The sequence below is a fragment of the Podarcis tiliguerta genome (assembly GCF_965153285.1).
Source record: "Podarcis tiliguerta genome assembly, chromosome: 8".
Lineage (NCBI taxonomy): Eukaryota > Metazoa > Chordata > Lepidosauria > Squamata > Lacertidae > Podarcis > Podarcis tiliguerta.
Genome location: NC_139541.1, coordinates 6,467,390 through 6,482,274, shown reverse-complemented (window position 1 = coordinate 6,482,274; position 14,885 = coordinate 6,467,390). Strand labels below are relative to the sequence as shown.

Sequence of the window (14,885 nt, the reverse complement as noted above, 5' to 3'; positions counted from 1 at the left end):
CCCCTTTCCCCTCATCTGTCTGAATTTTGGAAGGCCAGAAGCTGGGGGGGGGACCGTCCTGCCTGCAACTTTCCTGCGAGGGTTGGACTAGATGGGGGTACCTTCTTGTGAAAACAGGAACGCAACCGATGGCTTTGGCCAACAAAGGTTGGCCCCAGTGGTGTAGCGTGGGGGGTGCAGGGGAGGGGCCGGCTGCACCGGGCACAACATCTGGGGGGGCGCGCTCGCACTCACAGCTCTCTGCCCCTACCTGGCTCACTCACTCTCTCTCACTGCAGTGCTGGCTGTGCGAATCCGATCCGAGCCGCCGGGTCGCCGCCCACTGTGGAGGGGAGGGTGCCAGGCGTGTGGTGCGGTGCAGAGAGAGAGCGAGGGACTATCTGGGGGAGGGACAGTGCAGTGGGGGGGGGGTTATTTGCCTTGCCCCGGGTTAGGGGGCGCAAATTACTTGCCTTGCCCCGGGTGCTGACAACCCACGCTACGCCACTGGTTGGCCCCCTTGGGTATCTTGACAACAGGCTTTCTAAGCAAGGGTCCGAGCACCTTTCTGTTTGTGCTGCCCAGGAAAACCCATTCTTTAGCATGGAATTTCAGCAAATGACGTTTGTTCCGATTCAGCACCAAAGAGTGGGTTTTCCTGGAGGAAAGCGGTGGGACAAGCCAAAGTCTGGATGAGACGTGGCCAGCTGAATAAAGGATGGCCTCCAAGTGCCACCAGACTGGCTTTCATTGTGAGAACGCAACCGATAACATGCAACTTTCAGGAAAAGAAATCAAAGGAAATCTAGCCGCTTTAACTGTATGCTGATGTATGAATACTGGAGAAGGGGAATAATCAGTAAGGCTGTTGTGGGGGCAAAACAGTTTGTGGAAGTTCTGCCTTAATAATGTATCTGGTGGTCTTCCAGGTCCCACCAAAGGACAAATGCTAACTCCTTCCAAAAAAAGGTCTAAGCTTTCTCTTAGCTTAGGGAGAAGAGTCAGTGGAAGAAGATTGGAAGAAATTTAAAGACTATTTACAGAAATACTGTAAAATTAATGAATGTTAGAATGATGCTGGATTGAAGTTAAGTGGGATTTTTAGCAGCAATGTTAAGGAATATGTAAATGGATTTTTAACAGGTGATAATTTAAAGCTATAATATATTAAGATAAAAGATTAAGATAAAATTAAAGAGGGAAAGGATTTGCTGAATTAACCAATTGAACTGGAATGCAAGAAAGGGAGGTGTGAGGAGGTCAGGGAAATAAGTAAAGGAAAGATAAGATATGGAAAGACTGGTTTGTTTTTAACTGTTTTTATTTTGTATTTTATTTTTATTTTTATTCTTCTTTATTCTTTTTAATTTTTGTAATATGTTGAAAATTTTAATAAATATCTTTTTAAAAAAAAGGTCTAAGCTTTCTCATTTGAAAAAATGAAGGATAAATAAATAAATAGTGGTGCAATTGACTTCCAACAAGCACACAGAGTGCGAACAAGACTGAGTGTATGTGGGGGGGCTTGTTTAATTTCACTGCACACAGGTGGTGTATTGACAATAAAGCTATTTATTTATTTGTTTATACATACATACATACATACATACATACATACATACTATTTTGTTAAGAGCATCCATGCTTCTAGTGGACAAGGGGCGCCCTCTGCTGGAAGATCCACACAATGGCGCCAGGTCTTAAGCTATGTAGTGTTTTGGTTACCTTTCTTCGTTGCTAATCATTCAAATGACAGATCCGTCTCCATGCTCTCCCTGTGCTCATGGCCCCTGGTTCCTAGAACAGCCCAGCATGAGCACCGAGTGGAGCAGTCCAGCTTCCCCAGAGCTGGATTTCCACGGTGTCATGCCTAAGAAGGCAGAGGAGAGCAACTTGGAGAACAATTTGCCGAATAGAGTTGGGACGAGAAAGCAACCCTGTTTCACACGGCTCTTTATAGGGAAGGCATCCGAGGATGAGCTGCCGTCCTGGAGAGTGGCATGCATGCTCTCGTGGAAGGGACACAATTATCTTGGTGCAACCATAGCAGTGACCAGAGGACGCACGACCGCTGGAAAGAGTGCAGAGAGAACAAGCATTGTGGTACATCTACAGCAGCACAACCGGGCGCCCAGCTGCAACAAAACATGTCTCTCCTCCAGTGGCGTAGCGTGGGTTGTCAGCACCCGGGGCAAGGCAAGTAATTTGCGCCCCCCCCGCTGCACTGTCCCTCCCCCAGATAGTCCCTCACTCTCTCTCCGCACCACACAGCACAGCACGCCTGGCACCCCCCCTCCACAGTGGGCAGCGACCCGGCGGCTCAGATCGGATTCGCACAGCCAGCACTGCAGTGAGAGAGAGTGAGTGAGCCAGGTAGGGGAAGAGAGCTGCGAGTGCGAGCGCGCCCCCCCCCCCAGATGTTGCGCCCGGTGCGGCCGGCCCCCCCTGCACCCCCCACGCTACGCCACTGCTCTCCTCCATCGGTCTCTACAGCCACAACAGGTGCTGTAACACTTCCAACAGTTTGACTTCATCCCTGATGGGGAACTCAATAATAATAATAATAATAATTATTATTATTATTATTATTTATTTGTACCCTGTCCATCCGACTGGGTTTCTCCAGCCACTGTGGGCAGCTTCCAACAAAGATTAAAAATACATTAAAATGTCACACATTAAAAACTTCCCTGAACAGGGCTGCCTTCAGATGTCTTCTAAATGTCAGGTAGTTATTTATCTCTTTGACATCTGGTGGGAGGGCGTTCCACAGGGCGGGTGCCACCACCGAGAAGGCCCTCTGCCTGGTTCCCTGTAGCTTTGCTTCTCGCAATGAGGGAACTGCCAGAAGGCCCTCGGCGCTGGACCTCAGTGTCCTGGCAGAACGATGGGGGTGGAGACGCTCCTTCAGGTATACTGGGCTGAGGCTGTTTAGGGCTTTAAAGGTCAATACCAACACTTTGAATTGTGCTCGGAAACGTACTGGGAGCCAATGTAGGTCTTTCAAGACCGGTGTTATATGGTTCCGGCGGCCGCTCCCAGTCACCAGTCTAGCTACCACATTCTGGATTAGTCGTAATTTCCGGGTCACCTTCAAAGGTAACCCCACGTAGAGTGCATTGCAGTAGTCCAAGCGGGAGATAACCAGAGCATGCACCACTCTGGCGAGACAGTCTGCAGGCAGGACAGTCCTGAGATGGACAGTTGCTAATCATACATAAGAATTAAATATCTACAGCAGGATAGTAAAGGTACAGGTAAAGGTACCCCTGCCCGTACGGGCCAGTCTTGACAGACTCTAGGGTTGTGCGCCCATCTCACTCAAGAGGCCGGGGGCCAGCGCTGTCCGCAGACACTTCCGGGTCACGTGGCCAGTGTGACATCGCTGCTCTGGCGAGCCAGCGCAGCACACGGAAACGCCATTTACCTTCCCGCTAGTAAGCGGTCCCTATTTATCTACTTGCACCCAGGGGTGCTTTCGAACTGCTAGGTTGGCAGGTGCTGGGACCGAACAACGGGAGCACACCCCGCCGCGGGGATTCGAACCGCCGACCATGCTTTCGGCAAGTCCTAGGCGCTGAGGTTTTACCCACAGCGCCACTCGCGTCCCACAACAGGATAGTAAATCCCCATAAAACACTAACCAGCAATACAGTGGTACCTCGGGTTACAGACGCTTCAGGTTACAGACTCCGCTAACCCAGAAATAGTACCTCAGGTTCAGAGCTTTGCTTCAGGATGAGAACAGAAATCGCACGGCTGCAGCAGGAGGCCCCATTAGCTAAAGTGGTGCTTCAGGTTAAGAACAGTTTCAGGTTAAGAACGGACCTTCGGAACGAATTAACTACGTAACCCGAGGTACCACTGTATAATGAAACTTAGAAGAAAGAAATGGCCGATTTCTTTGTGTATCTGCCTCCATAAGGACATAGGAACAGCCTCCAGGATCAGGCCAGCCTAGTCCAGCATCCTGTTCTCACAGTGGCCAACCTTCTCCCCTCCTGTGGTTTCCAGCAGCTGGTGTCCAGAAGCCTTGCTGCCTCCAGCTGTGAAGGCAGAGCCGAGGCCTCACCATGAACTTGTCTAACCCTCTTTTAAAGCCATTTAAGGTCCCCATTGCTTACTGGGGGAGGGAGTTCCACAGTTGAATTTTGTGCTGCAAGAAAAAGTCTCTTCTTTTATCTGTCCTGAACCTTCTGCTTCACTGGATGTCCAAGAGTTCTAGTGTTTTGAGAGAGGGAGAAAAACTCTGTCCACTCTCGCCATGCCCTGCACGATTTTATTAATGTCTATCATGTCACTTGGGACGCGGGTGGCGCTGTGGGTTAAACCACTGAGCCTAGGACTTGCCGATCAGAAGGTCGGCAGTTCGAATCCCCGCGACGGGGTGAGTTCCCGTTGTTCGGTCCCTGCTCCTGCCAACCCAGCAGTTCGAAAGCATGTCGAAGTGCAAGTAGATAAATAGGTACTGCTCCGGCGGGAAGGTAAACGGCGTTTCCGTGCGCTGCTCTGGTTCGCCAGAAGCGGCTTAGTCATGCTGGCCACATGACCCGGAAGCTGTACGCCGGCTCCCTCGGTCAATAAAGCGAGATGAACGCCGCAACCCCAGAGTCAGTCGTGACTGGACCTAACGGTCAGGGGTCACTTTACCTTTACCTTTTTATCATGTAACTGCATAGAACAGGGGTCAGCAAACTTTGCCAGCAGGGGGCTGGTCCACTGTCCCTCTGTCTTTGTGGTGGGCCAGACTATATTTTGGGGGAAAAATAATGAATTCCTATGCCCCACAAATTACCCAGAGATGCATTTTAAATAAAAGCACACTTTCTACTCATGTAAAAACACCAGGCAGGCCCCACAAATAACCCAGAGATGCATTTAAAATAAAAACGCACATTCTACTCATGTAAAAACACGCTGATTCCTGGACCATCCGTGGGCAAGATTTAGAAGCTGATTGGGCCGGATCTGGCCCTCCGGCCCTTAGTTTGCCTACCCATGCCCTAAGCCAGGGGTCGGCAAACTTTTTCAGCAGGGGGCCTGTCCACTGTCCCTCAGACCTTGTGGGGGGCCGGACTATATTTTTTTGGGGGGGAATGAACGAATTCCTATGCCCCACAAACAACCCAGAGATGCATTTTGAATAAAAGGACACATTCTACTCATGTAAAAACACCAGACAGGCCCCACAAATAACCCAGAGATGCATTTTAAATAAAAACGCACATTCTACTCATGTAAAAACACGCTGATTCCCAGACTGTCCATGAGCCGGATTTAGAAGGTGATTGGACCGGATCTGACCCCCGGCCTTAGGTTGCCTACCCATGGCATAGAATAGTTTTAGAGCTGGAAGCGACCCCAAGGGTCATCTAGTCCAACCCCCTGCAATGCAAGAATGCCTCGCCTTTTCTCTGATCTAAAATGCCCCAAACGCTGCAACCTTTCAGGAGAGTCGCTCAACCCTTGATCGTTTTGGATGTCCTTTCCCGAGCCTGTCCCAACTCTCACACATCCCTTTGGCAGCGAGCACCGCGTGCAGCCTTCCCAATGCGGTCGCGCCATAGGTTTATGGTGTATAGATCGCCTTATGGTCTCAGGATCGCTGGCATGAAACTGCGAGGCGTGTGTGTTCGAGAGCGCCTGGCGCGCTTCTGGAAAGCGCCTCCGGCGAGCTGCAAACGCGCGCATCTTGCAGAGAGCCCTTTGCAGGATCCCACCCCTTCTTTCCCCCCGCCCGCCCCACTCTCCCCACCCCAATCAGGCCCGGGAGGGGTCCGCCTGCAGCTGGGATGGCTGCCTGGGAGCAAGAAGAGGACGGGGAGCTGGTGTTCGCGTTTGCTGCGGGGAGAGGCTAAAAATACGCACCGGCAGGAGGAGCAAAGTCCCCGGCAGGGGAGCGCAGTCGTGGCGGGGAGGCGGGGGCGCTGGCCAGCCTGAGCGAGCGGGGCAGCCCTCCAAGCCCAGGCACAGCAAGGGGGGCCGGGAGGCTATGGGCTGGCGGGGGGCGGGAGGAGAAGGAGGGCCATCAGCTGGGCCGGGCTGATAGCCTCCTATCTCCCGGGTAAAAGGGAGCAGGCCGCCTCCTCGCCTCCTCCTCCTCCGCGCCAGCCGCTGTCAGAGGATGGGCAGCATCGCCAGGGAGCCCGCCGACGGAGCCATGGAGCCCCGCGCCGAGCTGAGCGCCCCCGAGACGCGCGCCCCCGTCAAGCGGGACTACCATCACCGGTAAGGGGGCAGGCGTGGGGAGGCGCTGCTACCTCCAGACCCAGGGAGAGCATACCGGGTGGCATCCGTCGAACTGGAGAGCTGGAAGGGGGACCCCAAAAGGTCATCCAGTCCAACCCCCTTGCAAGGCAGCAATCACAGCTCAAGACTCCCGGGCAGATGGCCAGCCAAGGAAGGAGAGCCCAGAGCCCAGGGCCAGCTGCTCTGTAGAGTTGGGGTGGGGGTGGGAAAAGGGGGCAGCGGGCTCCCCCTCTGAGCGCGTGGGGCAAGGGAGCGTTTTTGAGCGAGATCTCTTGGCAGCGGCTGTGATGGTTGTTTATCCAGTGGCAGGGAGTTCCTCTGGTCCCCTTTGAGGATGTGGGGGCTTGTTGGGCAGGGGTGGGGGAATATGTCTCTCTTCAGCCGAATATGGTGCGTGGGGGGGACAGTGAAGAAAGTGGATTATTGAGGGGAGCAGTGCAGCTCCGGCCTCCTCCACCTGCACTCAGAGATTTGCAATGGTTGCTGATATAATCCCTGGCCAAGTTCAAGGTGTTACTTAACAGCCTTGTTACCTGTTACTTAACCAGTTTACCTGCAAGATCACCTCGCCCCATAAACGCCTAATTCGACTGCTTCCATCAGCAGAACTGACTCTGCCACATAAGACCTCAATACTCTAGATTTTAGGGTGACAGCACTCTCACTATGGAACTCCCTGCCTCTTGACTGTGCTCTTTCTGTTGCCTGCTAAAATCATTTTCGTTAGGGCAAGCCTATGCAGGTGTTCAGGAAGCTGATGCTAGTCTTAATCGGTTTCTAGTCCATTGCCATTTTAATCTTACGGATGTCTTCAATTATGATTGCAAATTTTTCTTGGCGATCATTTTATTGTTTTATCTCTTTCGTGAACCCCTTGGAGGTTTCTCCTTTACAATCAAGTAGGGTAAAAATGAAATACCGTATTTTTCGCTCTATAAGACGCACCAGACCACAAGACGCACCTAGTTTTTGGAGGAGGAAAACAAGAAGAAAAATATCTGAATCTCAGAAGCCAGAACAGCAAGAGGGATCACTGCGCAGTGAAAGCAGCAATCCCTCTTGCTGTTCTGGCTTCTGGGATAGCTGCGCAGCCTGCATTCGCTCCATAAGACGCACACACATTTCCCCTTACATTTTAGGAGGGGAAAAGTGAGTCTTATAGAGCAAAAAATACGGTAAATGTTACTGGGGACGGGTGAGGACCAGGCCGTCCCTGGTGAGAGAAGGAAGCTTTGCTGCATCCAAATTGGCCTCCCTTCCACTTCAGGACTCATTTCCATCTCAAAAGCGCTTTCTGCTCTAACAACTTGTATTGTCTCTCTCTCCCCCCCCCCAGTCCTCCTCCTCCTCCTCCTCTCCTGGCAAGGCCTTTCCTTGCTTTCTCCTCCTGCTGGCTCTTTGGGGCCAGGACTACACGCTCCCCCCCCCCCATGCCCCAAGGACAATGTCAGCAGGGAAGCTGCCCTGAAGACAGGGCCCAAAGGACAGGAAGGCTGGGGGAATGGGGTGTCCCTGGAGGGCGGTCAGTCCTGAACTGCCAAACAGCATTGCAGGCCCAGAATGTCAAGCTGGGGGAGATAGGAGGGGAAGGACTTTTCCTTTGGGGTGCTCCTGTATTATTATTATTGTTGTTGTTGTTTATTTTAATTTTTGTTATTTTATTTACCGTATTTTTCGCTCTATAAGACGCATCAGACCACAAAACGCACCTTGTTTTTGGAGGAGGAAAACAAGAAAAAAAATATTCTGAATCTCGGAAGCCAGAACAGCAAGAGGGATCGCTGCGCAGTGAAAGCAGCAATCCCTCTTGCTGTTCTGGCTTCTGGGATAGCTGCGCAGCCTGCATTCGCTCCATAAGACGCACACACATTTCCCCTTACTTTTTAGGAGGGAAAAAGTGAGTCTTATAGAGCAAAAAATACAGTATATCCCACCTTTTTCTCCACAGAGCTCAAGGGGGCATCTATTTATTTTTTATATAATTTTTTATTAGTTTTTTTTTAACATACCATTTTCAACAGTAATTAAACATATTTTTACATATTATTCAATTTTTTCTTGACTTCCATCAGTCCTGTCTGAAAATGTTCCCATCTAATCTCTTAATATACATTTCTTATTTTCCCTGTTACATTTAAAACTCATAACCAATATCTCTGTTCTTTATCTCCTTTGTAGCGCTTCATTATATTCCTCCTTACAAAACTTCTTGCAGTCCTACTAGCGTAATTTGTTGGTTACAATTGCTTTTCAAATAGCTCATATATGGTACTTCTTCCAATCTTCTGTAAATCTCTGGTCCTGCAGGTTTCGAATCCTTCCTGTCATTTTGTCCAATTCTGCACAGTCCATTATTTTCGTCCGCCATTCTTCTTTCGTCAGAATTTCTTCTTGTTCCCTCAAGGGGGCGTTTAATCCCCCACAACAATCCTGTGAGGTAGGTTAGACTGAGAGGCAGTAAGGGACCGGCCCCAGGTCACATCCAGTGGGCTCTGTGGCTGAGTGGGGAGTTGAACCCTGGTCTCCTGGGTCCTAGTCCAACACTCTAACCACTATGCCACGCTGTCTCTCAACAACAAGGGTCCCTCCTCTCGGCACTGGCGGCTGAATATGCAACCTAGGTGGGGGTGTCAAAAGATCCCTCCTGAGGCCCTTCTGTGGCAAAAGTGTCACTGGGTCCTTGTGGCATCTCCTTTCTTTCTCCCCCCCCCAATTTTTAAAAATTAATTTCCCAAAAATTCAAAAACAAACAGACACACAAACATACAGACACCCTGTTTCAATCTTGGTAACATTATTAAGTGACTTCCTCAAATGCCCTTGATTGAATTTCATTATACAGTGGTACCTCGGGTTACATACACTTCAGGTTACATATGCTTCAGGTTACAGACTCCGCTAACCCAGAAATAGTACCTCGGGTTAAGAACTTTGCTTCAGGATGAGAACAGAAATCGTGCTCTGGTGGCGTGGCGGCAGCGGGAGGCCCCATTAGCTAAAGTGGTGCTTCAGGTTAAGAACAGTTGCAGGTTAAGTACGGACCTCCGGAACGAATTAAGTACTTAACCTGAGGTACCACTGCATATCATTTTAACAGTTTTCCAAAATCAATTTTCTCAAAAAAATTCACTGGATCACTTAACATCTTTCGTTCTTTCTAATTTAGCTTTAAACATCTTAAATCTTATCGTTACATATTTCAATCCCAAGCCTATCTAATATTTGCAAGCTTTTCCAATTAAGTTATCTTGACATATTTAGCTAAATAGTCTTTAAATTTCTTCCATTCTTCCTGGTATTCCTCCTTCTGGTCGCGGACTCTTCCAGTCAGGTCGGCCAGCTCCAGAAAAATCCATCATCTTTATCTGCCATGTGACATCTCCTTTCAACCGTCAGTAAGGAACCCAGATCAGCCTCATCTGCATTCCAAGAGGGCTTTGGTTCAGATCTGGGTCAGGGAAGCTTGGATGCTTGACGGCACTTTCCTCGCTTCCTTCAGATTCCGCTCACCTCTTGTTGGCAAGGAGGATGGGAGAGACCCTGACCTCATGGCTTTTCCTGCTTCCCTGTTGCACCTGTGGCACCTGTGGCCTGGTCCATCAGGGCAAAATGGGGCACTGCCAGCTTCATACTTTGACCAGGTGACCCTGGAGGGTCCCTTCCAACTCTTAGGAAAAGGTAAAGGGACCCCTGACCATTAGGTCCAGTCGTGGCCGACTCTGGGGTTGCGGTGCTCATCTCGCTTTATCGGCCGAGAGAGCCGGGTTTCCCCAGCCACTCTGGGTGGCTTCCAACAAAGATTAAAAATACAGTGGTACCTCGGGTTAAGTACTTAATTCGTTCCGGAGGTCCCTTCTTAACCTGAAACTGTTCTTAACCTGAAGCACCACTTTAGCTAATGGGGACTCCTGCTGCTGCCACACCGCTGGAGCACGATTTCTGTTCTCATCCTGAAGCAAAGTTCTTAACCTGATGCACTATTTCTGGATTAGCGGAGTCTGTAACCTGAAGCGTATGTAACCTGAAGCGTATGTAACCCGAGGTACCACTATACATTTAAATGTCACACATTAAAAACTTCCCTGAACAGGGCTGCCTTCAGATGTCTTCTAAATGTCATGTAGTTGTTTATCTCTTTGACATCTGATGGGAGAGCATTCCACAGGGCAGGTGCCACTACCGAGAAGGCCCTCTGCCTGGTTCCCTGTAACTTGGCTTCTCGCAGTAAGGGAACCGCCAGAAGGCCCTCGGCGCTGGACCTCAGTGTCTGGGCAGAACGATGGAGGTGGAGACGCTCCTTCAGATATACTGGGCCGAGGCCGTTTAGGGCTTTAAAGGTCAGCACCAACACTTTGAATTGTGCTTGGAAACGTACTGGGAGCCAATGTAGGTCAGTGTAGACAGTATTGCGCTAGATGGACCAAAGGTCTAATTCAGTATAAAGCAACTTCTTGTGGCTTTAAAAGAAGGTAAGACAAATTCATGGAGGAGAGAGCTATCAAGGGCTACTAGCCATTTTGGCCTCCACAGTCAGAGGCAGCAATGCTTCTGAAAGCCAGTTGTTGCAAACCACAGGAGGGGAGAGGGCTCTTGTGTTAGAATCCTGCATAACAGGTTTCCCACTGGGTGGCCACTGTGAGAACAGGATGCTGAGCTTTGGTCTGATCCAGCAACCTCTTCTGATGCTCTTTTTTTAAAAAAAAATTATAACTAACATATAAAACACATACATATACATTTACACAATACACGTACACAACACACTACCTTATTTTCATGACATAAAACATACCTCCATTACTCTATATAATACCTACCTATACTGTACATTTCAACATACAGTGGTACCTTGGGTTACATACGCTTCAGGTTACATACACTTCAGGTTACAGACTCCACTAACCCAGAAATAGTGCTTCAGGTTAAGAACCTTGCTTCAGGATGAGAACAGAAATCGTGCTCCGGCGGCACAGCGGCAGCAGAAGGCCCCATTAGCTAAAGTGGTGCCTCAGGTTAAGAACAGTTTCAGGTTAAGTACGGAACTCCAGAACGAATTAGGTACTTAACCTGAGGTACCACTGTACCTACACTCCTACCCCACACGGACACCCACCATGTGACTTGACTTCCAGCCGTTCTTGTTACGCTACTTTATTTTTCCAACTGGCTTAAACGCATTTCATTATTTCTTTAATCTCTTCTTCTATCTTGACTTTACTCTCCTTTCACTCTAATCATTTTCTGGATTAACTCAAAAATCTGTCAGAAATTCTACTTTTCCCACATAAATTTTGATGTATTCCTTAAAGATAGCCCACGCCTTATTCAATTTTTGTACCACATCTCCTCTTATCCTCCCTGTTAGTTCGGCAACATGGAAGTATTCCATCATTTTAGATAAACAGTCTGTTTTCGTTGGGACGCTGCTGCTTTTCCAATTTTTGGCAATCAATAACCTTGCCGGCGTAGTTGCATACATAAATATTGGTCTGACTCTTCTTTTTATTTCCTCTGACACGATACCTAGGAGAAAGGATTCTGGTTTTCCCCCCAAATGAAAATCTAAACATCTTTTTCAGTTCGTTCTAGATATTTTCCCAGAATCCCACTATCAGTATCTTATGATGTTCTTATGTAAGCGTGAGCCATGAAAAAGTGGTGTCCTCCCAGACTCAGGACTATTTGCACTGGCTCAAAGCAAACAGGAGGGTCTCTAACCTTTGGCCGGGGCCTCCTCTCATCCTACCAGGAAGGCTTTTGGCTACACACCTCCTTCCTGGCCTCTCCTGGCGGACCTTGCTTTGGCAAGAGAGGGATCCGTCCCCAAGGGAGGAAAGGTCGCCCTCCTGTGTGGGCACAGCCTGAGGCCATTACATCAGCCGGCGCTGGGGGAATCAGCCAGGGGACCCTTTCCAAACTCTGACAGGGAAGGTAAAGCCACCGCTTATGATGCAAGGCTCTGACGCACGCCCCGAGGTCAGGGGCGTCCCTTGGCCGTTCAAGGCCTTTCTGCTAACACCTCCCTGGGACAGGGTGGACAGGACGAATCGCTGCATTCCCAGGGGTTGGACCTGATAACTTCTTGGGTCCTGTTGTAAACAAAACCTGGCCTTTTTCGCTTATGGGGTATCCAAGAGCCCGTATAGAGTCCTTAAGTGGGTTCCCTATCGGTAGGAGAAAATAACAGAGGCCAACCAGAGAATATTGAGAAGCAAAGCAGCTAGTAAGCCTGATCTTTATTAAAGCTGTTGCAACAGGGTGCTCCACTCACACGCAGGACAACGGAGGAGGACCCAGAACAAAGGTGTGCCTGCCCTTATACAGTGGTGCCTCGCAAGACGAAATTAATTCGTTCCGCGAGTTTTTTCGTTCTGCGAGTTTTTTCGTCTTGCGAAGCACCACTGCATTTAAACACTGACAACGGCGGGGAGGGGCGGGGAGAAGCAGGACAGCTGCCGCAGCCGGTACCTCAAACTCACCCGCGCGTTGTGGCCACCGTGCGACCCGGCTGCTGGAGGGCGGCGGGGCTCAGGAGCGCGACTCCAGGGAGAGAGAGGGGCTGGCGGCAACGGCTCTCTGAGGGGAGCGTGCGAGGGGGGTGGGCAGCGGCGCGAGGCACCAACCGTCAGCAGGAAGGTGGGAGGGAGCCGGAGGAGCTGGGAAGCAAGCGTGCGTGCAGTGACCGTCGCCATGACACGAGAGGCAGGGCCGTTTCGTCTAGCGAAGCAAACCCTTAGGAAAATCCGTCTTGTGAAGCACCTCAGAAAACGAAAAACCCTTTCGTCTTGCGAGTTTTTCGTCTTCCGAGGCATTCGTCTTGCGGGGTACCACTGTATAGACATTTTAAATTCCCTGCCCTGGAGCTCAAGACCACCCCTCCATACATCATACCTACATCACAGAAGGGGTGTAACCCAAGACCACCCCCCACAAACATCATACCTACATCACAGAAAAGGCGGTCTACAGCAGAAATTTGAATGTTGCTGTTTTTCCTGTCTGCCAGGTTATCTGATAATGCCTTATCGGATTGCCTTTCCTGGTAGTCTGGCCATTCCTTTGAGATGGTGATTTCCCAATTCCTGAGACAATGGGAAGGTTCCCTCACCCCCTCCCTCCTTGCAGAGAAAACATTTGGCCAGTTTGGGAGTCAAAATGGTTTCAGGATGGTCTTGTGCTGCTCCAAACATGTGGCCCACATAGCTATCATAGCTGTCAACGTTTCCCTACTTTTAAGGGGAATTCCATTATTCCGAATAGGATTCCTCGCAAGAAAAGGGAAAAGTTGACAGCTATGATATCTATGTACAGAGGTGCCTCACAAGACGAAATTAATTCGTTCCGCGAGTTTTTTCGTTGTGCGAGTTTTTTCGTCTTGCGAAGCACCACTGCAGTTAAACACTAACAACGGCAGGGAGGGGCGGGGAGAAGCAGGACAGCTGCCGCAGCCGGTACCTCAAACTCACCCGCGCGTTGTGGCCACCGTGCGACGCGGCTTCTGGAGGGCGGCGGGGCTCAGGAGCGCGACTCCAGGGAGAGAGAGGGGCTGGCGGCAACGGCTCTCTGAGGGGAGCGCGCAAGGGGGGTGGGCAGCGGTGCGAGGCACTAACCGTCAGCGGGAAGGTGGGAGGGAGCCGGAGGAGCGGGGAAGCGAGCGTGCGTGCGTGCAGTGACCGTCGCCATGACACGAGAGGCAGGGCCGTTTCGTCTAGCGAAGCAAGCCCTTAGGAAAATCCATCTTGCGAAGCACCTCAGAAAACGAAAAACCCTTTCGTCTTGCGAGTTTTTCATCTTCCGAGGCATTCGTCTTGCGGGGTACCACTGTACGTGCTTGGTTGGTACATTTATGAACATTTATTTTATATATATAAGACCTTTTTTTTTTATTGCACTTCTTTCCAATGCTACGATTCTACGATTCTTCACTACTAGCATTTTGTGGCTGGCCACAGGGCCTTAATGGCAGGCTCTGTGCCTTGGACGTGGCTGCGTCTACCCAGTTAAGGAGCTGGCAAGCAGCCTCTGGCAGGCACTGACTCCTTCCCTACAAAGTGGTCCGCTCCCTCCCCCCGTCCCTTGCTCATTCAAGGAATCTGTTTGGAGTCTTCCAACTAGGCCACATTGCATTTAATGTAGAACTTGGAAGCTCCTTTGGAAGAATGTGAGTGTGAGATCTGCTTGGGCATTTTGTTAGCAAGGGGGATTAGTTTCTAGACCTCATGGTGAGGGTGGGAAGCCCTCCCCCAAAGGCAGGGTTGGTTTCAGCTTGTGAAGGGGTGGTGTGGGAATTTAAGCAGTTAGGTAAAGGGACCCCTGACCATTAGGTCCAGTCGCGGACGACTCTGGGGTTGCGGCGCTCATCTCACTTTACTGGCCAAGGGAGCTGGCGTACAGCTTCCGGGTCATGTGGCCAGCATGACTAAGCTGCTTCTGGTGAACCAGAGCAGTGCACGGAAACACCGTTTACCTTCCCGCCGGAGCGGTACCTATTTATCTACTTGCACTTTGACGTGCTTTCAAACTGCTAGGTTGGCAGGAGCAGGGACCGAGCAACGGGAGCTCACCCTGTCGTGGGGATTCGAACCGCCGACCTTCTGCTCGGCAACCCCTAGGCTCTGTGGTTTAGACCACAGCACCACCCGCGTCCCACAGCAGTT

General features: G+C 50.3%; 1 protein-coding gene and 1 long non-coding RNA gene across 2 annotated transcripts in view; both read left to right on the top strand.

Annotated features, from left to right (window-relative positions):
- The first annotated feature begins 558 nt into the window (after positions 1-558).
- On the top strand, positions 559-1,438 carry LOC310683422. Its single transcript, XR_014514411.1, has 2 exons — positions 559-948; positions 1,395-1,438. It is a non-coding gene; the product is annotated as an uncharacterized lncRNA (long non-coding RNA).
- Positions 1,439-5,619: 4,181 nt separating this feature from the next.
- The window catches only part of LOC310683721 (cytosolic purine 5'-nucleotidase-like), a 49,198-nt gene continuing 39,932 nt past the window's right edge, over positions 5,620-14,885 (top strand). Inside the window, exons 1-2 of the mRNA XM_083454044.1 lie at positions 5,620-5,649; positions 6,051-6,207. Of these exons, the coding sequence (XP_083310170.1) occupies positions 6,104-6,207 (104 nt within the window). The 5' untranslated portion in view covers positions 5,620-5,649; positions 6,051-6,103. The remainder of the gene's footprint in view (positions 5,650-6,050; positions 6,208-14,885) is intronic.